Below are 27,622 nucleotides of genomic sequence, written 5' to 3'. Positions count from 1 at the left end.
TCGATGACCATTCCAGGAAGACTTGGATCTACTTTCTGAAAACCAAGGATGAGGTTTTTGGTCGATTCAAAGAGTTCAAAGCTCTAGTAGAGAATCTAACAGGAAAGAAGATAAAAGCATTGCGCTCAGACAATGGTGGAGAGTATGTTGACAAGGACTTCACCGAATTTTACGCTAAGGAAGGCATTAGAAGAGAGTGGACAATGCTCTACGATCCGGAGCAAAATGGAGTAGCGGAAAAGGAAAAATAGGACTATTATGGAAGCAGCTAGAGCAACATTGTATGATCAGGATATGCCCAAATTCGTGTGGGCAGAAGAATGCAGCACAACAGTTTATGTCTGATATAGGACTCCACACAAGGCATTGGGCAAAATCACTCTGGAAAGGGTCTTCACCGGGAAGACACCTAAAGTCAGTCATTTCAAGATATTTGGGAGTTTGGCGTATTGCCATATACCCGAAGAAAAGAGAAAGAAACTAGATCAAACTGTTGAGAAAGGATATCTTGTCGAATATAGCAAGAATGCTAAGGCATATAGAGTCTATCTTCCAGGGAGTAGGAAGGTAGTAGTTCAACAGGATGTAAAGTTCATGGGGGACAGAGCTTTCAGGAAATCTCGAGAAATGCCTTCCAAGGAGCAGTGAAAAGAGGATCTGTTGGTCCAACCACTTCGACCAACAAAAACTAGTACCAACAGTTCTCCTAAAGGCAAAGCTTCAGAACAAGAGGAATCTCAGGCAGAGGAAGAGTTGATAGATGTACCCACTACCAGTGGAAGTACGAGTCGGGAACTCTGACAAATTCTACAGGATGCAGAGAACTTCATTGGTGCACCCAAGAATGATAAAAGGGAGCGAAGACAACCAAACAAATACCAAGCCCTAGTAGCTCAGGTTGGGGAACCCTCTTGTTTTCAGGGGATCGTTCAGCATCAAGTATGGGTGGGCTCTATGGTGGAGGAATACAGTTTTATAATGCTCAATGATGTCTGGAAAGTGGTACCTAGGCCTCAGGATAGGTCAGTGGTAGGTTCGAGATGCATCTACAAAGTCAAATACGTTGCAGACAGCAGTGTGGAGAGATACAAAGCCAAGTTTGTGGCTACGGGCTATGCTCAAAAGGAAGGGATAGACTACGAAGAAACCTTCGCCCCAGTTGCCAAGTATACTTATATTAGAACCATGATATCCTTTGCAGCACAGATGGGGTGCGAGATTCACAAGATGGATGTCAAGACGACAATCATGAACAGGGTGATAGAAGAACTAAACATTGAACAGCTAGAGGGTTTTGTGACACATGAGAAGAAATCTCATGTATGCAAATTTAAGAAAGCCTTGTATGGGCTTAAACAAACACCGAGCGCATGTATGGAAGAATTGATGGCTACTTGTAGAAGATGGGGTTCGTCAAGAGTGACGCAGACCCTAACCTCTATTACCCTGTCGTAGAGAATGAGCCTCTAATCCTGGTGTTATATGTGGATGATCTTTTCCTGATAGGATCATCCAAGCTTATCAAAGACTACAAGAAGAACCTAGCCATAGAATTCGACATGAAGGATTTGGGACAGATGCATTATTTCCTAGGGTTGGAAGTTTGGCAGCAGAAGGGTGAGATCTTCCTTGGACAAGGGAGATATGCTACAGAGATCTTGAAGAGATTCAGGATACAGGACTGTAGACCTATGGTTACTCCAATGATCACCAACTAGAAGAAGATTGATGCATCTGAAGATAAAGATGTTGATCCCACCTTGTACAAGCAGCTTATAGGGTCCCTGATGTATCTGGTCAATACCAGGCCAGACATTTGTTACGTTGAGAACACCCTTAGTCAGTTCATGGTGGAAGCCAAGAGGGCGCACTGCGCAACAGCCAAACATGTTATCAGGTATATATAAGGAACAATCGAGCATGGACTATTGTACACCCAAGGCTATGACATCAGACTAAGTGGGTTCACTGACGCAGATTGGGATATAAGTTCAGTCGATCAGAAAAGTACAACTGGGTACTGTTTCAACATTAGATCAGGAATGACCTCCTGGTGTAGTAGAAAACAAAAATCCATGGCTCTGAGCTCAGCTGAAGCAGAATATATGGCAGCTAGCACAGCTTCGTGCAAAGCCATATGACTTAGGAAATTGCTTGTGAATATATTCAGGAGAAGGGTGGAAGCGACCAAGATTTTGAGTGATGATTAGAGTTGCATCAAGCTCTCTAAGAATCCAGTATTTCATGATCGGTCGAAGCACATTAATATCAAGTGTCACTTTGTCAGAGACTGCGTCCAATAAGGGGTAGTACAGTTGAGGTACACTTTTGCAGGAGAACAGGTGGCAGACATCCTCACCTAGGCTCTAGGAAGAACAAAGTTTGTTTATTTCAGGGAGGGGATGTGGATGGTGAAGAATCCATTTCAATAACAGAAATGGATAAGTATCGAGAGTTGCAGTGCAGCAGTTAGCAGTGGCAGTGCTATGGGCAGCATGATGTAGCATGTTGAGAGGGAGTTGCAGTATAGATGTAGCAGTGGCAGTGGCATTGTCATGGGCAACAGTAAAGGAAACAACAATGGAGTGGATGTGGGGCAGCAGGCCAAGAATCAGCATAGAGAACCGATGCAGAGGATCAGTGTGATGCTTCTATGGTGAAGCATTGCTAGAGCACATTCCTCACTAAGAGAGAGTGTTGCTTTTGGGTAGCATCGGATGTGCTCTAGACTTGAAATCTGGTGGAGAGGCTAACGCACATGATGTTGATTTGGGGTAGCATCGGATGTGCTCTAGCCACAAAATTTGGTGGAGAGGTTGGGGCACATGAGATCTCCAATACCCAGAAAGGGTTTGGGCAGATTCTGAACAGTTCAGGAGATATTAAAATAATTAATATTTTTAATGATGTCCCTAAGTCTAAAATTAGGGGAAATAAAATATTAATGTGGGTTAATATGAAATTGAGTTAGAATGGTCCAAAAGACATGGATCAAGCTAGATCTAAACTTAGTCATTGATTAGGGACTTGATCTTGACCGTTGATATGTCAACAGGAAAAGTATAAGAGGAGGCTTGAGGGCCACTTGGAAAATACACTAGAGTGATCAGTCATTCTATTCTCTAGAGCGGGATTTGCTAAGAGAGATAGAATTAGTGATCGGAGAGCAAGTGAGGGGCATTGAGTACAGAGAGACAAAGAAGCAAAGATAGTGTCGAGAGAGCAGTAGAGCAGCCAGGGAGAGAGACGCAGGAGCAGCTAGGGCTGAAGCAGGGCCATGTAGAGGTAGCTAAGTGTTGCACAGAGCACCAGAGAGGCTAGCGTAGCTGATGCAGAGGCTCAGAGAGCTAACGCAGGGCCTTCTGGGGCTGACGCAGGCCAAGATAGGCTGATGCAGGGCCAACGTTGGGCTAGGAGAGGCTGACGCAGCCCAAATTGGGCAGACGCTGGGGTTTCTGGGGCAGATTGGTGCTGACTAGCTGCCGAAAGGATTATCAGGGGTTTCAGCCAGAAGATTTGTCAAAAACAGAGATGTATTACTACCAAGGAAATTCTTTTTTGGGTAGGTTAGTTTCGGTGCCCAGATTGTACTCTGATATTGCTTAATAAGAAAACCCTCAGATAGTTGCACCGGTTTTCCCACATTGGGTTTTTCCGGGGATGTTAGACCAAAAATAATGGTGTCATATGGTGTGTTTGTTTCTGTTTAGTTGTTGATCCGTAATATGTTGAGCATGCACTAGTGTTTATTTTCAGTATTTACAACGTAAATAACTCGTTAAGGAAAATAACAAGTAGGTAGGAATAAATCAGATAAAAGTGCATGGAGGGTTTCTAAATAAGTAAACTTAGAAACTTCAACATGGTATTAGAGCGTGATTGCAAATCACAAGAGGACTAAAAGACATCAGCCGAGCAGAGCAATAGTAGCAAAAAACAGTTGTCCCGAGGTGACAGAAGCTATTTCTAGCAACACAGAAGCTAAGGAGTGTGACGCAGAGCCAAGCCAGGGCCATGCAAAGCAAGACGGGAGCTACGCGAGCCCAAGAAAGGCCAATGTTGCTGACGTAGAGGGCCAAAGGGCTAACGCATATCCATCTGAGATGACCAAGAGCTAGCGTGCGGCAGAGAGGGGCTGACGCATTTCACAAAGAGCTAGTTGCTGGGGTCTAGAAGGTTGCAGGAATATTGCAGAGTGAAGCTGGTGAGGTACTGTAGTCAAAACAATACCTGACAGAGCAGGGCCAGAGGAGTTGTTACCGAGGGTTTCTAGCCGAGGAACCTAAATCAGCAATGTAGTTGCACAAGGCGATCAGAGTAGGGGGCATCTCGACAAGCGGGAGAAGGATTTCCAGGAGGGAAACCAGGACTCAGAGGAAGTCCAGAAGAGAACTTCTAGATGGGAAATATAGACTCAGAGCAGTCGAACAGAGAACTTCCAGAAGGGAATTAGAGGAGCATCATGGCACTACACGGGGTAAGAGACCAGGATAGACTGGACGGAGCATCGAACTTCGCAGTCTGGAAGGCCAAAATCTTATCATTGCTTGACAGGAATCATGTCAAGAACTTCACCTTGAAGGTAATAGTTGTCCCAGTCGACCCCAGTGATAATGACAGGTACGAGGAGGCAATGGCGAGGGCCAAGTGCATTATCCTTGCAAGGTCAAGGATCATGTGGTACCACATATAGCTGAGAAGGAAACGGCATTTGAGATGTGGGAGGCTCTCTAGAAGCTGTATCAGCATACTTTTGTGCAGAGAAGAATGCTGCTCGAGAATCAGATGACGTCGTATCAGATGAAGAAGGGTCAATCGATTGACCTTCCTCAGAGAACTGAATGAGATCCGAGACTAGTTGACTGCTATAGGAGCAACTCCAGATCAGGAGTTATGGTGAGGACAGCCTTGAATGTTGTCTCAAAAGATTGGGAAGTATTTGTCCAGAGTATCCTGGGCAGAGGGACTCTCCCACCTTGGGACAAGATGTGGGCAGCTCTTCACCAGGAAGAGATCAGACAGCAGTTGAAGATAGGTAGCAGCAGCAAAGGATCAAAGTCAAGCAGGAGGAGGAGGATGTGGCCCTAGCATCTGAGGGAAAGCAGGAAAAGCGGAAGAAAAAAATCTCTGCAAGATCAAGTGCTTCCACTGTGGAGAGTTGGGACATTATGCGACCCAGTGTCCAAGGAAGAAAACTAACGAAGAGTCTTCTGAGACTAAGGCAATGCCATCATCGGCAAAGAAGGAAGTTTTCACAGATGATGACTATGCCATGAGTGCACACGCACCACTTAAGCGGAAGTGGGGAGACATCAAGCTGTAGTCAGGAAGACTACAGGCGATGAGGGGCAGGATCCTTGAGGTACCCAGCCTCTTGGATTACACCTTGCTATGGGAGCCCCGAAGAGGAGTAGAGGCTTGTTTGAGCGGGTAGAGACGAATGCAGATGGAGCGGGAGAGAGAGCTACAGTGCAGGAGTCCTGATACAACGTAGAGCTAGCAGGCTACAGCAGTGCAAGAGGCACAGGAGTGTTGCACCAATGTAGGAAGGCACAAAGAGGTGTGCAACGGTGCGAGATGCATGGAATTGTTGCAGCAACACAAAGGTCAGAAAGGGAGCACTTGTCAGCAACAGAGGGAGCTTCAGCATCAGTGGGTGTCTCTAGCCCAACAGGGAGGTCAGTTGGGAGATCAGTTACTTACTTCTCAGTAACTGAGTTGCAGTTCAGCAGTGGACAGCACGATGTAACATGATGAGAGGAGGTGCAGTGCAGATGTAGTGCTGGGAGAAAGGACCTGTAACAGCACGGATGCAGAGGGAGTTGCCGTACAGATGCAACAGTGGTAGTGGCAAAACCATGGGCAGTACTACAAGAGGCAGCAGTGCAGAGGATGTTGGGCAGTAAGGCCTAGCATCAGCACAAGTACCGATGCCGGATGATCAGAGTAATACTCAGTGAGGAGTATTGTTAGAGCACAGTCCTCGATTGAGAGACAGTGCATAGGGAGACACAGTCCAGGGGAGACGCAGCCCTCACGTAAGCTAACGCAGAGGGACGCAAAACCATGCAGAGTGATGCAAAACCACACATAGTGACGCAAAGGTGATGCAGAGGTGAATCAGAATTCAGGTCTCCAGTGTGTCAGAAAGTTTCCAGAGGAAATTCTCAGGTGTTTTCTCTCAATTTCTCAGTAAAATCATTCCTTGTAAAGCGATTGTTGCTGAAGATTAATAAAACCCTCATCTGCTACACTGCTTTTCCCACATTGGGTTTTTCTGTGGACAATTGTCCAAAAACAACTGTGTTGATGTCATTGGTTCTTATGCATGTATATCACTGTTATTTTCTTTGTGTAATTATCTGATAACTGCAGTAGGATTTATTTTAATGTTTGCTGAAGGGATTTTGTAAATAACTTATTGTGAAGAATAAGTAGGTGAAATAAATCAGTTGATGCAGTAGAATTTCGGGTTAGAAATTTTCACATAAAAGACGCTTTCTTGAATTTGTTCTTTTTTTTACAATCAATTTTGCTACATGCCTAGCATCCTCAATTGCTTTAGGCTTCCATACTAAGTTGCACGAAGTGCCGGAACGTTTCAAAGTTTCCATGCACAGCAAAATTCTGAACACAATTAGTGAAAGCAAAATTACACATAACCAATCTCAATCAAAAGTGAAACAAATTCTTCCCAATCGACATTTCTTCAATAATAACTCAAGACCTACTTGGGCTCCCATATTGGGATAATGCCCCAACTGAGAAAATTACAAATACAAAATGCTCTAGATCTAATCCAACATATCACGCCCTGGATGTGAACTCAATCCCCCAAGTTGATCTAGATCTCCAATGTTGCACTTTTGTAGTTCCAACTTCCTGGAACCTGACACACTAGGGTATCACATGCGTGACTTGAGAAAAACCCTCTAAAAGGCCAGTGTTGTTGTATGGTGTGCCTTCTCCTCTCCTTAGCTCAATTAGCCAACATATTAATTATGTGTTTTTCCTAAATTTAAAACTTAGGCTAAGTTACATTAGCAACTTACTTACACTTGAGAAAGTGTCCTAAGGAGATCTTGGGTGACTTCTTCCACACATAAACAGTTAGGCCTGTGCAGAAGTGCTGCCCAAGTTACAAACATCAATAAGGGGTTTGCTTTATCAAGCTAAGCATGAGTACAACTGAGGAAGGGCTACTCTTCATATAGATCTTAGCTCAACTTCCTTTACAATAAAATAATAAATGTGGCATTACATCCAATATCTCCTCCAAGAGATAACAATAAAATATTTTTTGCCACGAACCATGGCTTAGAGGATATTAAATTCCCCAACAGCATTATAACCTCCTTAAAGGGTAGATTAGACAACCCTCCAAACAATACCAACAAACCATTCAAGTAGTATATCTTGAAATATATGTGCAAGAGACTGTCAATGGTTGCTTTAAGCTCCTTAATATCCAGTATATCTTGAAATATATGTGCAAGAGACTGTCAATGGTTGCTTTAAGCTCCTTAATATCCTTTCTTTAGAACAACAAACTCCATATCTAACCGAATATTGAGCATGTCAAGAGTTTCGAAGGAGCCACTTACCACTACCTAGTCTAGACATTCCATCAATCAAGGCTTTCAAACCTTAGAAAGTGCTTTGATTATGCATTTATAACAAATAAACCTCCTAGAAAACTGGGCTCTCTTCAATCTAGACTATCCAACTCTTCAAATACTGGATCTGTATGACTGTATGTGCCTCTTCCTCGTAGCACTGCCTACTCTAAATTACATACAACAGCCATCCACACCTTTTCTACCTTTGAAGATATTCCATTGCCTTCCACACCTGTTTCATACTCCAAATCATCCATGAAAAGGCTCTATTGATGGCTGTAAGATCTGCTGTATGAGTCCTGTTGATGAATACCAGGTGAATGTGACAACAAAATACAAACTCTGCTTGCTGATTTGGAGGCTTTATAGAGCACAGTCTAAGCTGAATTGAAGTCTGGATTGATGCTTCCAAATTATGTCATCAGTCACGTCTTCCATCTCTGAAATACTGGGTGTGTATCGTCTCATATTGATGCAAACCTCAATCAAAAAGGGCTGAGGCTTCACCACACAAACTTCTCAAACAAGTTCTGCTGATCTTTAATAGATTCTTCAAGGGGTTTGCAACCATTTGACTGAGATATTGCTTGATCTGAAAGTAAGAAACAAAATTCAATACCTTAATCACATATACACTGTTAGTGATAATCGGCCACTCACCTGAATAACACAAATAGGCCAAGAATGTTACAGGCCTGCAAGCTATCCTTCCTTTCACTGACTGCTCAGTCATCCAGCTATGTATCAAGATTCATATTCTTCAGCTGCTACTGTAATCTGAGCTCCATCTAGAAAGACATAAGTAACCTCAAATACCTGTATACCCTACTCCAAATTAATAAAAATTTTGAATCAACTATATGGTCCATAGCTTAAGCCATACCATGTCAGACATTGGTAATATGCACCCCGATTTTAGCACCTCATAAATGGGACTGTCTTCGGGTAGTTCTAACACATGTGGCTTCAAAATATAGCAATATGTGACTCCAAAAATATAGTTGTCCATTCTTTAAAGTAGGTAAACAAAACATGATATTTTGAACACAGAACGATGCTGAATTTTAGCATACTTCCTGCATATAAGAGGCTGTAATCTTCATCTTATTCACTGGTGAAAGAAAACCTAAAATTGAACCCAGATAGCAACCCCGTTTAACAAGCATCTTTAAGCAGCGCCTTTCCAGATTGGCACCAGTAATCCTCATACAAAAAGCAATACCCGTTCTGGAGATTAATATTTTCTTCAAGACAGTGACTTCCAAAAGAAATCATGTCTCTCTGCAGAAAACTCAAGTAATGAACATTTGTATTACAGAGGGAATATCTATCATGTCATTCAAAAATTAGTTCTCTTTTTTTAACTGTAAATCTGCATCCCTGCTATGATACTGCTCCTATATACATCTTGCGCTTTGTCGCAGAAAGAAAACAATGGTAAAAACTGTCACCAATGTCCCTCAAAATTGATGCAGTAAAGAAGAAAATGGTGAAAGCTGTAGCCAATGCCCCTCAAAATGTCATGCATTTCGAGGAGTAATAGGCCATGGAAAATTAATGGAATATATTGCACTTCAAGCCCATAAAGAAGAGGAAGAAAAGATTCAAAGCCAAAGGAAAATAATAGAATACATTATTTTTCAGCTGGAGAAAGTTAAATCTAAACTAGATATCTAGAAGAAATATAGAAACACACATCAGCAAAAATGAAGAACTAAATAAATTAATGGGGAAAATGTTGAATGTAAGTCTTGAGACAAAGGTCACCAGGTGTGTCATCTAGTGGCAAGCACTGAGGTGATTGTGCATGTGTTAACATGAAGACTCCGATTCAAACCCCCCAGAACAGTTGCAGATGAGGCTACATGTAACTCCCGAATAATTTCGATGACATTGAAATGCCCCTCATAGAGCAGCAGCTCAGTCAAAGGGCAGCTCGTTCTAAAAGCAGCATTTAAAGTAAAACAAAAAAAAGTCCCAGGACAAAGACCAGAACTAAGATCTAGAAGAGTCAAGTCTTATTGACACCATCTTTACAAAGAAAGTTTACCTTCAAAAACCATAATTTTAAGAAAACAAGTGACAGAACCATGCATATAGATACAATCAAAAGCAGGAAAATAATGTTCTAGCATACTATTTTGGACCGACTTTAACAAAATGGAAAGTTTCTGGGAATGAGTGGAATCAACGGAAAGCAAAATATATGTAAGGGGAATATCAAAAGTAGACATCAACAATCATTTAATATAGATGGACAGATAATCAAGCACGGGAATAGATGTGAACAACTCTGAGAAAATGATAAAGTGGGAGGGAATATAACACTCCTCTTACCTAATTTAAAAACTATTATGGATAAATATTATTAATTAGTAGGTCAGCCATTATGTGCCCCAGATGAACATGGTGGATGTATAGGTGTACATAGTCTTTCATCCTCTCAAGAACACAAATCACACTATAAATAATTCCTGTTATCAAATGGAGAAGTTTTCCTCTGCTTAGGATTATGGCTCGGAGATGGGTTTCCTCCAATTCCTAATTCATTAGGGTTGTTCAGTTATCCACATTATATAGTGCTCTCACTCATTGCATCCCATGCAATATCCTGGACTATTTGAATAAATGGTATTTATTTCCATTATGTATTCGATAGTTATAGCTATTATCTGACTATTTGGAACATAACATGCTCACTCCAATGGGAGACAATTGTGACAATATGGCAGTACTTCAGCAAGTATCTTAGTGTTTGCAAATCATGAAATAACGTATAAAAGAATATATAGAAATATTGCTATGATATAAAACACGCAAAATTAGTAACTGCGAAGGCAGAAGATATTCATATCAGCATGCAAAATGGAACCAGTAATATTTACTTGTATTCACATGTGAAAGCCTTCCCTTGAAAATGCTTTAACACCTCAGGAACGCCATTTGTAATTCTGGAAAAATATAAAACAAGTATAAGTTTGAAAATGCAATTTTATCAATGTCCATGTGTAACCAGAAAAAGTTATTACAATAACATATTTTCTAAAGAAAAAATAGACCATACTAAATGCTGGTTCAGAAATAAATGCTTACTTTGCTAGCATAGGCTTGATAGGAACACCAGGTGAAATCGATATAGTTGTTGACAAAAGATCTATTCCCTTGTTCATGATGGTAGGAACCAGGATATTCTGATTGCAAATCATATGAAAATTATTATAATCGTACATAAGACAAACATAAACATGCCTATTCAACATATAAAGAAACTCTACATTTTTGTATATAAAAGAATGATCCTTTGTTTTCAATCTACCATAATGAACACAAGACTTAACATCAATTGCCATGCATAAACCCTTTTAAATGAACCTATAATTGTGTTGCATAGAATCCTTTGGACACATCACTCACAGGAACAACTTTTAGTTGAGCCTTCCAATAATAGTTTTGAATCAAAATTTACATAACTCTCTGCATGGTAATTAAAACTTAAAAGGGCTCCTTTGGGGTTCAATTACATTAAAGATTAGTAGCATACTTTAAAAAATTACCATGAATCAACCGCATAGACCTCCTAGTGATCTAAACTGTCAGATCACATCAAGCATGTGTTTATGAACAAAGCATCATTAATTCCAAGATAGAAGAGTTCCTTAAAAGTACTATATTTTTGACTCTCAACGATATTTACTCCAGGACAATAACACAAAGGGGAAGCAATGTATAGGTATTGGATACCATCAAACCTTGGTCGTGCACATTTACATTCTCTTTTGAAAGTTATTTATAAGCCTTTAACGTTTCCTGAAAATCATCAATTAATTTCACTTAAAAAACCGTTGACATTCACTGATATGACTCCTTCACATTACCTCCACCATAGAAATAAAATTTCAAGATGTAATTCAGGATCCTAAAATGGCGATAAGAAAATTATTCTCTTTACGAAAATTTCCCAACTCTAACTAATAGGCTTCAACAAAAACAATTTACAACAATCTTTTGATTCAATGATCTAACAAATGATTCAGTTCATTACTGAACAGGGCATCACACGGAAACCAAAATGTGAAAATTTACAACTTAGAACCTTCCAAATAAACATTATCTCTACTTGTAATTGACTTTCCTTTAAAATCTCCTCTTGAGCGAACACTTACTATCTGAGTGAGCTATCCTCAACAGATCGGAGAACAATACTAAATTACATGATACGGGGAAACAGGTACGAATTTCTGAAACACGTACAGGTACGAAACGTGACCCCCCCAAATTTTGGAAATGGGGAAATGCAATATATATATATATATATATGTTAGGAAATTTAAGAAATACGTGCAATCATAAAGCATACATGATACATTATAATTTATTACATTATGATTAAATTGTCCAATGTCAATGCATAAACTATAGGTCTCTAAATTTGCATCACATTTACTCATGAATGATCACATAATGAAAATAGCAATATCCTAAATCAGCCACGAGAAATTTCTAATTTCTCGTCTCGTGCTTGATTGGGACTCTCCCCCTGCATAGTCGAACAGCCTTAGTGCTCTATATTAAATACAAGTTCCATACCCTAGTACCCTAGGTTCTCTTGATTATTGGGAGTCTCCCCTGCATAGAGGGCTTGGTTCTCTTGGTTAAATACAAGTTCTATACCGTAGTACAAGACAAAATCCAATGGAAACATTGCAATCCCCCAATCCTGAAATCTTGAATAAATGATAAGTCTGCTAGATTTTGAGTGAGATCTAAAATTCTAATTTCTCTATATGAAATCCAATGAGGGCGAAACCACTCTCAAACACGTTGAGTCATTTCATGGTAATGTTAAATTTTTGAGTAAAAGGATGAAAAGAATTTAACATTACCACGAACTGCATATCAACACTAGGGCCATAGGCTTGAACATTAGTTTGCCCCACTCGAAAAAAATCGTTTCCAATCTTCAGTTGCTCCCTCTATCACCCTTCAATTGGAAGGGAGCGAAACATAAAAAATCAAAAGAAAAAACTGAAAATAAAAGTCGCTTTATCGCTGAGACGTGGCTGTCCGACCTGGAAACGTGTTCCAGGCCATATTGGGTCGCGTTTCCCTAACACGAAACGTGGAAGTACGGCCTTAAATGCATTTCTAGGCCGTACCAAACGCATTTCCGTGTTTATGTATCATTTCTGCCCAGAAACAGGCTCAAGCCAAACATTACCTGCAACATAGGAAAAATACTATATAAGTATTCCTAAGTGGATGCTTTTTAATTAACATGAATTATAGAATATTATTTTCAATTAACCTTCATTGTATTTCTATGCTAATTTATTTATTATTGTTATTACCTAGCTTGGACTTTATGTAACATTCCCATCCCCTTTAAAAAATGTTTTGTCTTCCAAGCAAGGGTAATGAAGGGTGTTGCTCACAAACTTCTCTATCCTGGGATGTGTCCTTTCGAAGATTTTTCAATTAAATGAGGTGCTCCTAAATTACTCTAGAATGTAATCTCTTCTCCCTGGTGATGAAGATAGCTTATGGCTCTAGAATGGCTCTTCCTTCATCATGCAACATATGAACCATTGTCTGTGTTGTTTAATGTTGTCCCAACATTTTCTTGAGACATGAAACATGAAAAGAATTTCGGCTATGACTCTTATCTGGTAAGTCCAATCCATATGCTACTTGACTCATCTTCTTATTAATCTTCAACTAGAGGAAGACACCTCATAATCCACAAGAGGAAAACATGCCAAATATGTCGATTGTGAGAGACCAAGACAAAGGAGCAATTTTTTCTCGATGGTTTATCTACTATGAGATTCTAGGATGGTTCTATGACCACTTTAGAGAGCCTTTGAACTCTCTCTCTCTCTCTCTCTCTCTCTCTCTCTATCTTTTCACGAGACTAAACAAGAGATGTTTGGCTTTCTTAAATGAAGAGTTTAGCCCTTCACTCCTCCCTACATACAATGCCCCATCATTTGAACACCACTCATATGATTACATCCTTTTTTGGTGCTACCAGCACACTAGTAGCAAATAGTTCCATTCCAACAAAGCCCAAACCCATGAGATCCCAATGGAATCCCTCCCCTCCCCCCTTCAACAAGGCAATTGTAGGGTTGTTGACACAAATCCAGTTCAAATACACAAACCTTTACTTCCAAACACCAACATCAAGCTAGCCCCTCAAACACCAAGAAACAATGTAGATCGAAACTCCATTTTGTACTCCGGGTCTCATATCATGATTTTCTTCCCTTCAACCCGAATAGATAGAGAGATACATTGAAACATGGATGACCAGCAAGCACGTGAGAGTAGATACCTCCAAATCCTCAACAAGCAAATCCAATGGGCAAAAACACGCCTTTCCCTTCTCATTGTTGGAGTATGTGGGATCGGACGGGAACTTCTGCATAGGTATAGTGTCGGATGTGTGGAAGTCATTCAAAAAGGTCCTCTCTATTTGCATTCCGCTTTAATTAAAGCTAATTATTAATGTGAAAAATCTTTAATTAGTGATTTGATTAATGTCTAATAAAATGTAAAGTAATTACATTACCGATTTAGATGTAATCTCCACTATTGATTAGGATTTAATCTCAACCATCAATCTCATTGAGAAATCAGGGTTACAGAGACTTGTTTATCAACTAAATGTTATAAAAGAAAAACAAAGTGATAGGAAGAGATACAGAGTGTGATTCACAAAGAGTATGACACACAAAGTGTATTAGAAAACACAAGTGAGAAAGTGATAAAGCATCTTCACTCAATGTGCAAGTCCAAAGGAGAAAAAAGGAAACAATTGAGCAGCAAAACCAGATTAACCAAGCTCTCATAAATTGAAGGGGGCGTACACAACAAGTGTAGAACCAACCTTAGGAGGCCATACAACCCGACAAACGAGGAAAACGGCTGGACAGATTTCTCAGTCAGATTTCACCAGCGGCAGGAGGGTTATTACAACAAGTTTTGGCAGGGTCGTAGAAGTCATACGGTACACCAAAACAGCATTGTTTTGCTATAATTATTCTTGTTTTCTCAATGGGCTATTTCACCAATTTGGGAGCTGTTGTAAACTTCTAGTAATTTTAATAAAAATCTGACATTTGAAGGGCTGAAATTTCTGTGTGTTCTTTGGCAATTGGTATCCCATAGATTCTGCTCATTTTTTATTTCCAGTTAAATTTCCAGCAACTGTATTTGATTCTGTGACATGAAGAATTCAATCTAAATTAATTTTTTAGTTAGAAATTCATAAGGAAACAATTTACCTAGGTTGTTGGAATAGAGATTTTAGCATGATATCAGAGCCTGATCTCAAATAGAAGTCAATTTCCAAACAGTTAGAGCAACAAATCTGAAGGCTACAACAGCAACAAAAGCTACATTAATAGATATGAAGGCTACAAGTTACAAATATAGATCTATCTTTCCAGCAGATAGATCTAATGAAAATATGGGTATGCAACCAGCAGACATTTCTTCAGTTTATTATGCTTTGAGGACAAATCGCATTTATTCACTAGTTGATTTAGATCTATAAGATGGCAAAAGCTAGTCTCAAGTTTGAAAATAGATTGGATGGAGCTTGTGGCAGCTAGTCTCATGTTTGAAGACAAAATGGATGGACCTTCTTGCAGCTAGTCTCAAATTTGAAGACAGATCAGATGGAGATTGTTGGGTAATTTAATTGTTGGTTAAATTACTTGCATTAATTTATCAAAACAGGGTGTTGACCACTACATGTCAACTACCCATAGCAGTACACCCCCTTTTTTTCGCAAAAGAGATAGCGCTTGATCAACATGTCCGTGCCATTCAATAGTCATCATCGACCTAATCATGTTATGCTGTAAACCCAGTCTACATATGTAACTTGTAAATAATCTTAGCAAATCTGAGTCATGTATGTAAACTGCCTAGGTAAACCTAATTTTCTAGTGATAATCTACGTTCTGGAAGGTTTTTTGTCTCACCGATCCATGATCGGCAGAGTTTTCCTTCAGCCTAACCCCAAAGCCGGAATGAATTTTGTCATTAGAATCTTAGGGGAGTCCTAGTGTGCTAGGTCGAATCTATGTAAAAGTGATTTGGGAATAGTCCTAACTATTTGGTTAGGCTATTTTATTACAAGTTGCTTGATCTGCTAGATTATGTTTGTGTCGCAGAACTGGGTGGTTTATGAGGGTCTGTGTCAAATGGGTTTTCCCCCTTGAGATGTAAAATTGAAAAAGTCATGATGTAAAGTGTCTTGAGGGTTAGAAAATGTTTTATCCTCTTATAAGTCCTAAGTCCTAGGTCCTAGGTGATTTTTCCCAAAGGCTAAGTTCGAGGATCCAAAAATAAAAAATAAAAACAATAAAAAAATAAAAGATATAAATAATAAAAAAAATTAAAATAACTAAAAAAATTAAAAATTAAAATAAAATAAAACTTAAAAAATAAATTAAAAAATAAATAAAAAATTAAAAAATAAAATAAAATAATAATAAGTCAAAGTTTTGAGAAAATAAATGCAAAGTTTTAATTTTTTAATATATTAAAATGCATTTAAAATTTCGACGGATGAGATTAAAAGGGATTTTGATCCTCATCGACAGTAGAGATTAGTTTGACATAGATCACTCGAACTAGCCGTTGGGAATTTTTCCTTTAAATAGGGTGTTGGGGGTCATTTGAGATCAGATTCGATCTGAGTCTTGTGCTGAAGAAAGCTCTCTTGTAATCTTTTTCTTGTGCAATAAAGAAAGACATTGGGGTTGAAATCTTGCTCGTATTACTCTCCTGAAATGTTGTAAGCTGTTTTATTTTCTGCATAAATTTATTTTCAACCATTGGTAATAGCTTAATGAAGAGTGATGTTGAACACAGGTATCTTGTTCACTCACTAGGGTTTAAATGGTAATAAAATTTCTAAAAATAATGGCAAGTATCTTCATTAGATTCAGATTTTAGTACTGTTTTTTCCCTCTTTATTGATAGTTGAAGTGAGCTGTGCAGGAAATCTAGACTGTAAAGATCAGCGGTCGATTGGGGAAGTTCTCGACTGAACCAGCCAACTACCGCAAAGCACTTTCTTGAAGAGCCCAGCCAGTTTTAATTCTGGGTCTATCATTTTAATTTATCTTTTGAATACATGAGAAGTTTTCTGAAGTGCCTCATAGTAAATCTAAAGTTCCGAAAATATTTCTGTGGATTATCGACAAATCTGGCTGTTGTAGAGTCACAAATCTGTAAATATTGTAACTGGTTTGTAGGGTTTTAGTTTTAAAAATTTTGCATATATTATTTCGGGGTGTTTTTCCTTTGCTGTTACAAGTTTTGGAGCTGAGGATATAATCTTGTCCTGAAGCCAGATCTAGGCCTTGGAGGGTAAGATCTGGCCTCAGCATCATTTTGCAGGGATAATCTTCAATGAGTTTTAAATTTTCTGAGGAAAGTCAAGGTTCTATCCAAGCTATCTGCTTGCTGGGGTTTCATTTCCAGGAAGATTTTCAAATTTTTTTTAGTAAGTTGTGATTGCTTGATTGCTGCCAGCAGACCCTCTAGTAGCCTCAGTTTTTCTGCAGGGACGTTTTTCCTATCCATCTACCTTTTCACGCTGCCCAGCATTCACCTGCAAGGAAATTACAGTTTTTCTTGCCAGGTCTTCCCTCCTTTCCTTATCCGGAAACCACATATCTCCTCAATGCATTTCCTCCCAGCCACTGTTAAAACTTTTTAGTCCTTACGCCAACTCCATCGAAACTTGCATACTACCTCCTCATGTTTTTCTCACCACTCCACACAACTCCTCCTGCGGCCTGCCATTACTGTCTCCCCTCCCTGCCGATGAGTTCCTCTTGCCATCGTTGAGCCTTGCACTGCAATTCTTTCGCTCAAGCCTCCTCATCCTCACTCTCCAAGCGTTGTCTACATCGCCGTCAAAGTCTGTCTGTGCACGTATCATCACCAAAGCCCCCATCATTGCAGTTCCAGCCCTCCATTGTCCAGCTCCATTTGCAAACAAAAAAATAAAATTGTTGCAATCCCTGCGTCCCTCCATCAACACGCAGTCCATACGCTGCTACTCCTTCAACTCCTGCGAACAGATCCAACCTCATCTGTTGTCGATTATTTTTCCCTCACGCAGCAACTATTCATTTCTACGTGCTCCCTGGCTCAACACTCGCTTTCTGCCATTGAAGCTCTCCATCGCTACCTATCCGCTGCTCCCTTTACTTGTGCAGCTCCATTCCTCACGCGTACCTGCAAACAAGATAAAAACACAAAAAAATAGACTTTTTTCATTGACAGATACGGTTAGGTTTTCATCGTATAGTTTATTTGATTCTGAGTTAGATTTGAGTCTTGATTTTATAAATTTCACCCCTTTTTTTATACATATGGTTAGGCATTTTAATTTTTTGTATAGTATATGATTTCAGATTGAGATTAGATTTAAATTCGGTTTAGATTTTGATTAGATTAATATTTTAAATCTTAGATTAATTTAAATTTAGTTTTATTTCATTTTGACTTTATATATATATATATATATATAAAATATAAAAAAATTTAAAAAAAAGAGCTTAAAAAACCTTTGTTTATTTTTTATTTCATTTAGATTTAAACTTTTTAATATTACTACAAACCAAAAAAACAACAACCAAAAACAAAAAAACAAAAAAAAAATCATAAAAGGTATAAAAAGTTTTCTTTTAATTTAGATTAGAATTTTAGTTTTATTTAGATTGTAGATTTATTTGGTTTTTGTTTGAATTTTGACTTTAATAATATTTTAAAAATATAAAAAGATATAAAAATCCCAAAAAGCATAATAAAAAAAAAAATAATCTTTAGGCCTTTTTATTTTGTTCTATAGTTTAGATTTTATTTAGATTTAAGTTTCATTTATTTAGACTTTAGTTTTTGCTTAGTTTAGTTCTGTTTTATTTGAAAATATAAAATTACCAAAAAAAAAAATTGAAATATTTTGTCAGATTCAGTCTTGGCTCAAGGATTTGTCATGTTTGCGATTTTGATGTATCTTTTCCGCTAAGGCTAAAATTTTGATGTGGGATTAATATTTATCATTTTTATGTGGTTAAACGTGCTCAAATGGTCATTTGGAAATTAGCTATATGAAAGTGATAACTGGTTAGCATTTAAAATTTGCGTGGTTATTTAAAGCATTTGATCTTTTTAAATTTTAATTGCTGGAATATTGTTAAAGCATTGAGCATTTATCGATTACCTCGCATTTGGTAAAAGTTAATCTTTGTTTGAGTTATTTGATGATAAATGATTGTTAATGAGTTCATATTTCTGCAGCATTTGATAAATAATCATTTAATCATTAACTCCATAAGGCATTGGTCTATTAATTTCTAAAATCAATCAGGTGCTAGATTGCCTTGCTGTGTCTCCCAACCCAACTAGTCCACAGTTGGTCTTCCTTTGTCCCATAGGGTCTACCCCCCTTAACCTCGAGAGACGACTTAAACGGAGAGATCGGGGATCAAGGTGACAGCCCCCGGTCTGAGCGTTGTCGGGACAATTTGTGCGACAACATTTTTTGGCGCCATTGCCGAGGATAGAGTTTTTTCTGTCCTTGCTTCCTTCGACATACATCTCGTTTCTTTCCTCTCGTCCTTAGCTCTTTCCTTTCGAACTCTTCCGTCTCACTTCCTATCCGGGTGGCGACTCCACTTCATATATCATCTGCAAGAGTGTATACTAGAAGACATCCAAGCAGTCTCTGCAATCCTGCTCCTAATCCTGAAAAGGCTCTCAAGGTACGATTACACAAACTCTCTTCTCGTACACTTCTTGTTAACCTCGGACAAGAAGCCCTCTTTGATATCCATTTGCTTTTTACTAGTCAAGTTGGGCACGACATCATGAATATATATGCCCCTTGCGGTTTTTCTAAGATTCCAGGTTATCCCAATGATTTTCCAGCACTTGGGCTAGATAAGTTGCCTAGCTTTCAGGGAGATAATGCGACTAGTGCTAATTCGCATCTGAGAGATTTTAGCATATGGATGGCTAAGTACGCAAGGTCTGCTGATTTCGATCATGAGGATGTTAGAATGACTCTTTTTATTTTAACCTTGGGGGGCGATGCTCATGAGTGGTTTTCAGAAAAACCTCGAAATTCATTTGATTCCTTACAATCGATCATTGATGCCTTTAAGGAAAAGTATGGAGATAAGAGAGAAGGAAGACACCTCGTGAAAGCTATTAGCTTAATAAAAAAGAGAGAGAATGAAACTGTTGAAGAGTTTAACAAAAGGTTTAATGATATTATTAAAGAATTACCTCGAGATTATAAACCTACCGACAAATCTCTTCAAGATTTTTACATTGATGCCTTTAGTCCTGAGCCCTCCTATGAATTAAGGCGTGCTAAACTTAATGATTATAGGGATTGTCAAGTCTTAGCAATAGAGCTTGAAAAGGACAAGGTGGCATCTCGGAAGTCTGAGATCCCAGGTTTCGATAGGGCTACTATGAAACTAAAAGAACCTAAAGGAAAAGCAGTTCAAGAGCCTGAACGCGAGCTTGTTCAGAAATTGCTCCAAAAGATCAAAAGCATGGAAATTAATCATAACAAGGAGATAGCTACTTTGCAAAATAGGTGTTTCCAAATGGAAAGAGCGCAAATGCAAAATTTCCAACCTAGAAATAATGATAACAAAAATAACAATTGGCAAATGAAGGGTCAATCTAGTGAGCAAAGACCTCCTAACCCGATTACTAATTTGGACGATAATGCTCCACCTTACTGTCGGGTTTGTGATGCTCTTCATGAAGAGGCAACTTGTCCCATCTTTAGAAGAATTTTAGATAATGGAATGTTTGGGGCAGGTGATCAAATAAATGTAGTAGGTAACAAGTTTCCTTTGTCTATGGATAATTGGATGGAGGTCAAGGAAAATAGTCATGACGTTATGAATCCCTCATCAGCTTTTAGTATAAATAACCTTGAAAGTGAAGATGACATTTTGGCTAAGATATATGGTGAAAAACCCTCTCCAGAGCAAATCATGGAAATTGCTAGAAATAAAGGTTTAACCTATCAGAGAAGGGACAAAGATCAGAGCAGGAATCAAATTCCCCCTCAAACTTTTAACCCTGGTTTAAACACTGGATTAGATGTCAATTTGGGAAGTTGGTTTAACAATGCGAAAATCTGGGTTCCTGTCTCCGAGATTGCTAAAATCCCTTCCCAAAGAGATAAGTTACTAAAAGCTATTCAGGGTCCTCAAGTAAATATTTCTCAACAGAAGACCCAGGGAGTTGACTATCACGATGCTCCCATATATTTGCAAAGTTTATATGCGGATAACAAAGATCACCAGCCTTTCTTTATCACCTTGTTCGTTAATGGATATAAATTGAATGATTGCATGTTGGATTCTGGTGCATCAGCTTGTGTCATGACTAAAAGGGTCAAGGAACAACTTAATTTAAGAGTTTCTAGACCCTACTATAATATATGTGCCATGGATTCTAAAAAGATTGAAGTGCATGGTTTGACCAAAGATTTACAAGTTCATCTATCAGTTTACCCAGACATCATGATTGTTATGGATATTGTTGTTGTTGATGTGCCTGATGCCTAGGGTATGCTTTTATCCAGAAAGTGGGCCTCTGATCTAGGAGGAAGTATTCAAATGAATTGGTCATATGCCATGATTCCTTCTCCTAGAGGTGATGGTTTTGTAAGACTTAATAAAGAGCCCGAAAGAAAATTCCATGTTGAGGATCCTAAGAGACCTCACAACAAGATAATTAAAGAACAATCTGACATTGGAATTACGCTATCATGTCTAATTTCATAATTCCTCCTGATGATAAGATTAAGGATCTCAATGATCGAGTTAGGTACATGTACTTTGATGGTGCATCATCTAGGCATGGTAAAGGTGATGGAATAGGGCTTAAATCTCCCCTTGGTCACATTTTCAAGTTTGCCTATCAATTAGAATTTGAAGCAAGCAACAATGTTGCTGAATATGAGGCTTTATTGTTGGGTCTTGAATTGGCAAAGTCTTTGAGAATTAAGTTGCTTAGTATTAAGGGGGATTCTGATTTAATTATCATGCAGCTTAAAAATAAATTTACATGTAAAAATCAAAGATTAAGGAATTATCGAAATGCTATGTGGAATACTTTGGAACACTTTGATGCCCTTGACCTTGAAGCTATCCCAAGAGAGCATAATAGTTTGGCGGATGAACTTGACGTAGCTACTACTACCTTCCAGTTATTTGATGAGCTAATTAAGGATAATATCAAAATGGAAGTTATATTTAGACCATCTGTTCTAGATAACTCAGAGCATTGGCAAGTCTTTAATGATGAAAAGCAAGTGATTCGTTTTCTTGATAGTCTAGATGAGTTTGAAGATTTCCGGATAGATTCTGAGGAGGATGGATCTTTTAATCATGAGCATATCATAAATCCTACTCCTAGGAATGTGGTTGCCTTAGAGCAACACTTTGATCGGCATGATGCCACGAAGTTGAGAGAGGAAAATAAGATGGACCCAGGCGAATATCTCGAGATAAACATTGGTACTCTTGCCAACCCAAAGATTGTTAAAATTGGTAAAGGTACTAGTGTGGAAGAAAGAAAAAAGTTAACTAATTTACTTCGCGAGTATCGAGATGTTCTAGCATTTTCTTATGATGAATTAAAAGGCTATAGGGAAGATATCATGGAACATACTATCCCCTTAAAAGATGAAAATGATAAACCCTTTCGCCAGAAGCTTAGGAAAATTAATCCTAAGTTAGCCCCTTTGGTTCAGAAAGAGCTTTCAAAAATGCTTGCGGCAAGAATTATCGCTCAAACAAGGCATTCAACATGGTGTTCCAATCTAGTGACTGTTAGGAAAAAGAATGGTACGATAAGGCTTTGTGTCGACTTTTGAAATCTTAATCTAGCATGCAAGACAGATAATTACCCTTTGCCAAACATGGAGACTTTGTTGCAAAGAGTAACCAGTTCTGGAATGATGTCATTGCTAGGTGGTTTTTATGGGTACAATAAGGTATGGGTTAAAAAGGAAGATTGTCACAAAACCACATTCACCACACCATGTGGTACATTTGAATACATTAGAATGTCATTTGGATTAACCAACACTGGGGCTACATTTCAAAGGGCTATGGATTATGCCTTCAAGGGGTTAATCGGGAAATTTATTGAAATTTACCAAGATGATCTTATTGTATTTTCTAAAGATAGTATCAGTCATATAAATCATCTTAGGCAGGTTTTCAATAGATGCAAAGAATACGGGATTTCTTTGAATCCAGCTAAGTCTGTTTTTGGAGTAACTGAAGGGAAATTACTAGGCCATATCATTTCTAAAGACGGAATCAAGATTAATCCTGAAAGAATTGAAGCAATCCAAAATATTCCTCTTCCTCATAATCTTAAATCCCTTCAGTCCTTCCTTGGAAAAACAAATTTTCTGAGAAGGTTTATTCCAAATTACGCAGAAGCAGCCAAGCCTATTTAGAGTCTTCTGAAGAAAGATGTAAAATTTGTTTGGCAAGAAGACGGCAAAAAGGCTTTCCAAGAAATCAAATGCACTATTGCAAGAGCCCCTGTCTTAGTGAGTCCCAATTATTCCAATGATTTCATGATTTTTTCTTTCGCTTCCAAAGATACCATTGCTGGTGTCCTGTTACAAAAGAATAAAGATGGTCACGAGCAGCCTATTGCTTTCATGAGTAGAGCGCTTCAAAATTCCGAATTAAAGTACAATACCATGGAAAAGCAAGCTTATGCCCTGGTCAAGTCTCTTAAACATTTCAAAACTTATGTGGGTTATTCTAAAATCATTGCTTTCGTCCCACATTCTGCTGTTAAAGATATATTAACTCAGACTGATTGCTTAGGGACTCGCGCTAGGTGGGTTACTAAAATACAAGAATATGATTTAGAGATCAGACCCACCAATCTAGTCAAAGGTCAAAGCTTGGCTCAAATGTTGATCGAAGGTAACGAAAAGACTCTTGGTTTGTTTTGTCTTAGTGATCTATCTTCGCCTGAGTTACAACGATTAGGAAAGCATGAGTGGTACAAGGACATTATTTATTACTTGACGAATCTTACATGTCCTCACCATTTAATTGCTCATAAGAGAAGGGCTCTTAGACTAAAAGCCACTAAGTATTGCCTTATGAAGGATAGCCTTGGATGGAGAAATCCTGAGGGCATAGTACTTAAGTGTGTTAATGAAATTGAGTCCAAGAAATTAATTTATGAGTTTCATTCAGGATTTTGCAGTGGTCATTATGCTGCTAGAACTACCGCCCACAAAAATCTGAGAGCTGGTTATTATTGGCCTTCAATTTTTTTTGATGTACATAACTTTGTTAGAACTTGTCAAGCCTATCAATTGTTCACTGGGAAACAGAACCTTGTTGTCCTACCCCTGAAACCTGTCATTGTAGAGGCACCTTTTCAGCATTAGGGTCTGGACTTCATCGGGATGTTCCATGAAAATTATAGCAATGGCTACTCATGGATTTTGACTGCCACTGATTATTTTACTAAATGGGTTGAAGCCATTCCTGCTAAAAATGCCATTGAAAAGGTTATTATGGATTTCATTGAAAATAATATCATTACTAGATTTGGTGTCTCTGCTAAAATCACTATTGATAATGCCAAGGCTTTTAGTTCTTCAGAGTTTTCATCTTTCTGTTTCAAATATGGCATTATCTTATCTCATTCATCAAATTACTATCCTCAGGGTAATGGTCTGGCTGAATCAAGTAACAAGAATCCCATAACCATTATCAAGAAGATAGTAGGAGATAATAAGAGATCATGGGATAGCAAAATCAAGTATGCTTTATGGGCAGATAGGATCACTAAAAAGAAAGCTACTGGTAAATCTCCCTTTGAATTGGTTTATGGCTTGGATGTAACCTTACCTGTGCACCTGAAATTGCCAGCTTATCAGCTCCTTCAACATTTTTCTACTAATAAAGATGTTGTTCAAAATAGAATAGATCAGATTGTGGAGTTAGATGAGGCTCATAGGACAGCTTTTGATACTATATGTAAAAATCAATCTAACATTAAGAAAAGCTTTGATAAATCCTCTCGATCTAGATCTTTGCAGGTTGGAGATATGGTACTTCCTTGGGATCGCAAGAATGAAAAACCAGGAAAACATAAGAAGTTCGACAATTTGTGGTTGGGAACGTACATCATTCGAGATATAGCTGGACCAAACTCATTCCACTTGAGCCGATTGGATGGCGAACCACTTGATCTACTTGCAAATGGCCAAATTCTCAAGTTGTTCTTTAGAGATGATATCTGATGCCATGGAGCATCCCCTGCATTGTATTTCTAACCTTACTCCTTGTCATTTCAACATTTTATATCCGTTTTAGGATTAGATTTACTTTTCTTGTTACTAGATAGTTAATAAATGAAGAGCTTATATCTTTCATGTGCTTAATGTTATATGATGATTTTTTGGATGGACGCTACTTATATTTTGTTGTGTGTTGCATGGATGCGGATTCTGGATTCTCACATTCCTAAAGGGATAGCGCTTGATTGACATGTCTGTGCCATTCAACAGTCATCATCGACCTGATCATGTTATGTTGTAAACCCAGTCTCCATGTGTAACTTGTAAATAATCTTAGCAGATCTGAGTCATGTATGTAAATTGCCTAGGTAAACCTAATTTTCTAGTGATAATCTACGTTCCGGAAGGTTTTTTGTCTCACCGATCCATGATCGGCAGAGTTTTCCTTCAGCCTAACCCCAAAGCTGGAATGAATTTTGTCATTAGAATCTTAGGAGAGTCCTAGTGTGCTAGGTCGAAACTATGTAAAAGTGATTTGGGAATAGTCCTAACTATTTGGTTAGGCTATTTTATTACAAGTTGTTTGATCTGCTAGATTATGTTTGTGTCGCAGAACTGGGTGGTTTATGAGGATCTATGTCAAATGGGTTTCCCCCTTGAGATGTAAAATTGAAAAATTCATGATGTAAAGTGTCTTGAGGGTTAGAAAATGTTTTATCCCCTCATAAGTCCTAAGTGATTTTTCCCAAAGGCTAAGTTCGAGGATTCAAAAATAAAAATAAAAAATAAAAAACAATAAAAAAATAAAAGATATAAATAATAAAAAATAAATTAAAAATTAAAATTAAAATTTAAAAAAAAAATTAAAATTAAAATAAAATATAATTTAAAAATATAATTAAAAAATAAAATAAAATAATAATAAGTCAAAGTTTTGAGAAAATAAATGCAAAGTTTTAATTTTTTAATATATTAAAATGCATTTAAAATTTCGACGAATGAGATTAAAAGGGATTTTGATCCTCATCGACAGTCGAGATTAGTTTGACATGGATCACTCGAACTAGCCGTTGGGAATTTTTCCTTTAAATAGGGTGTTAGGGGTCATTTGAGATCAGATTCGATCTGTGAGTCTTGTGCTGAAGAAAGCTCTCTTGTAATCCTTTTCTTGTGCAATAAAGAAAGACTTTGGGGTTGAAATCTTGCTGGTGTTACTCTCCTGAAATGTTGTAAGCTGTTTCATTTTCTGCATAAATTTATTTTCAGCCATTGGTAATAGCTTAATGAAGAGTGATGTTGAACACAGGTATCTTGTTCACTCACTAGGGTTTAAATGGTAATAAAATTTCTGAAAATAATGGCAGGTATCTCCATTAGATTTGGATTTTAGTACTGTTTTTTCCCTCTTTATTGATAGTTGAAGTGAGCTGTGCAGGAAATCTAGATTGTGAAGATCAACGGGCATTTGGGGAAGTTCTTGGCTGAACCAGCCAACTCCTGCAAAGAATTTTCTTGAAGAGCCCAGCCAGTTTTAATTCTGGGTCATCATTTTAATTTATCTTTTGAATGCATGAGAAGTTTTCTGAAGTGCCTCATAGTAAATCTAAAGTTCTGAAAATATTTCTGTGGAATATCGATAAATCTGGCTATTGTAGAGTCATAAATCTGTAAATATTGTAACTGGTTTGTAGGGTTTTAGTTTTAAAATTTTTGCATATATTATTTCGGGGTGTTTTTCCTTTATTGTTACAGGTTTTGGAGCTAAGGATATAATCTTGTCCTGAAGCTAGATCTAGGCCCTGGAGGGTAAGATCTGGACTCAGCATCATTTTGTAGGGATAATCTTCAACGAGTTTTCAATTTTCTGAGGAAAGTCAAGGTTCTGTCCAAGCTATCTGCTTGTTGGGGCTTCATTTCCAGGAAGATTTTCAAATTTTTTTTAGTAAGCTGTGATTGCTTGATTGCTGCCAGCAGACCCTCTAGCAGCCTCGGTTTTTCTGCAAGGACGTTTTTCCTATCCATCTACCTTTTCACACTGCCCAGCATTCACCTACAAGGAAATTACAGTTTTTCCTGCCAAGTCTTCCCTCTTTTCCTTATCCGAAAACACCAGATTTCCTCAACGCATTTCCTCCCAGCCACTGTTAAAACTTTTCAGTCCTTACGCCAGCTCCATCGAAACCTGCATACTACCTCCTCACGTTTTTCTCACCACTCCATGCAGCTCCTCCTATGGCCTACCATTACTGTCTCCCATCCCTGCCAATGAGTTCGTCTTGCCATCATTGAGCCTTGCACTGCAGTTCTTTCGCTCAAGCCTCCTCATCCTCACTCTCCAAGCATTGTCTACATCGTCGTCAAAGTCTGTCTGCCCACGTATCATCACCAAAGCCCCCATCGTTGTAGTTCCAGCCCTCCATTGTCCAGCTCCATCTGCAAACAAAAAAAAAAAAATTTGTTGCAATCCCTGCATCCCTCCATCAACACGCAGTCCATACACTGCTACTCCTTCAGCTCCTGCGAACAGATCCAACCTCATCCGTCGTCGATTATTTTTCCCTCACACAGCAACTATTCCTTTCTACATGCTCCCTGGCTCAACCCTCGCTTTCCACCATTGAAGCTCTCCATCGCTGCCTATCCGCTGCTCCCT

General features: G+C 38.4%; 1 protein-coding gene across 1 annotated transcript in view; it reads right to left on the bottom strand.

The window, feature by feature from the left end:
- The window catches only part of LOC149179194 (uncharacterized), a 438,072-nt gene that overhangs the window by 120,429 nt on the left and 290,021 nt on the right, over positions 1–27,622 (bottom strand). The window contains exons 13-14 of the mRNA XM_089422378.1: positions 10,713–10,810; positions 10,505–10,570 (exon numbers count right to left, since the gene is read on the bottom strand). Of these exons, the coding sequence (XP_089278504.1) occupies positions 10,505–10,570; positions 10,713–10,810 (164 nt within the window). The remainder of the gene's footprint in view (positions 1–10,504; positions 10,571–10,712; positions 10,811–27,622) is intronic.

The sequence above is a fragment of the Pinus tabuliformis genome, chromosome 4_1 (assembly GCF_031772625.1).
Source record: "Pinus tabuliformis cultivar Carrire ecotype Pingquan chromosome 4_1, CPIR1, whole genome shotgun sequence".
In the NCBI taxonomy this organism is placed as follows: domain Eukaryota; kingdom Viridiplantae; phylum Streptophyta; class Pinopsida; order Pinales; family Pinaceae; genus Pinus; species Pinus tabuliformis.
The sequence above is the reverse complement of the archived record's forward strand: the minus strand, read 5'-3'. Positions and strand labels throughout refer to the sequence as shown.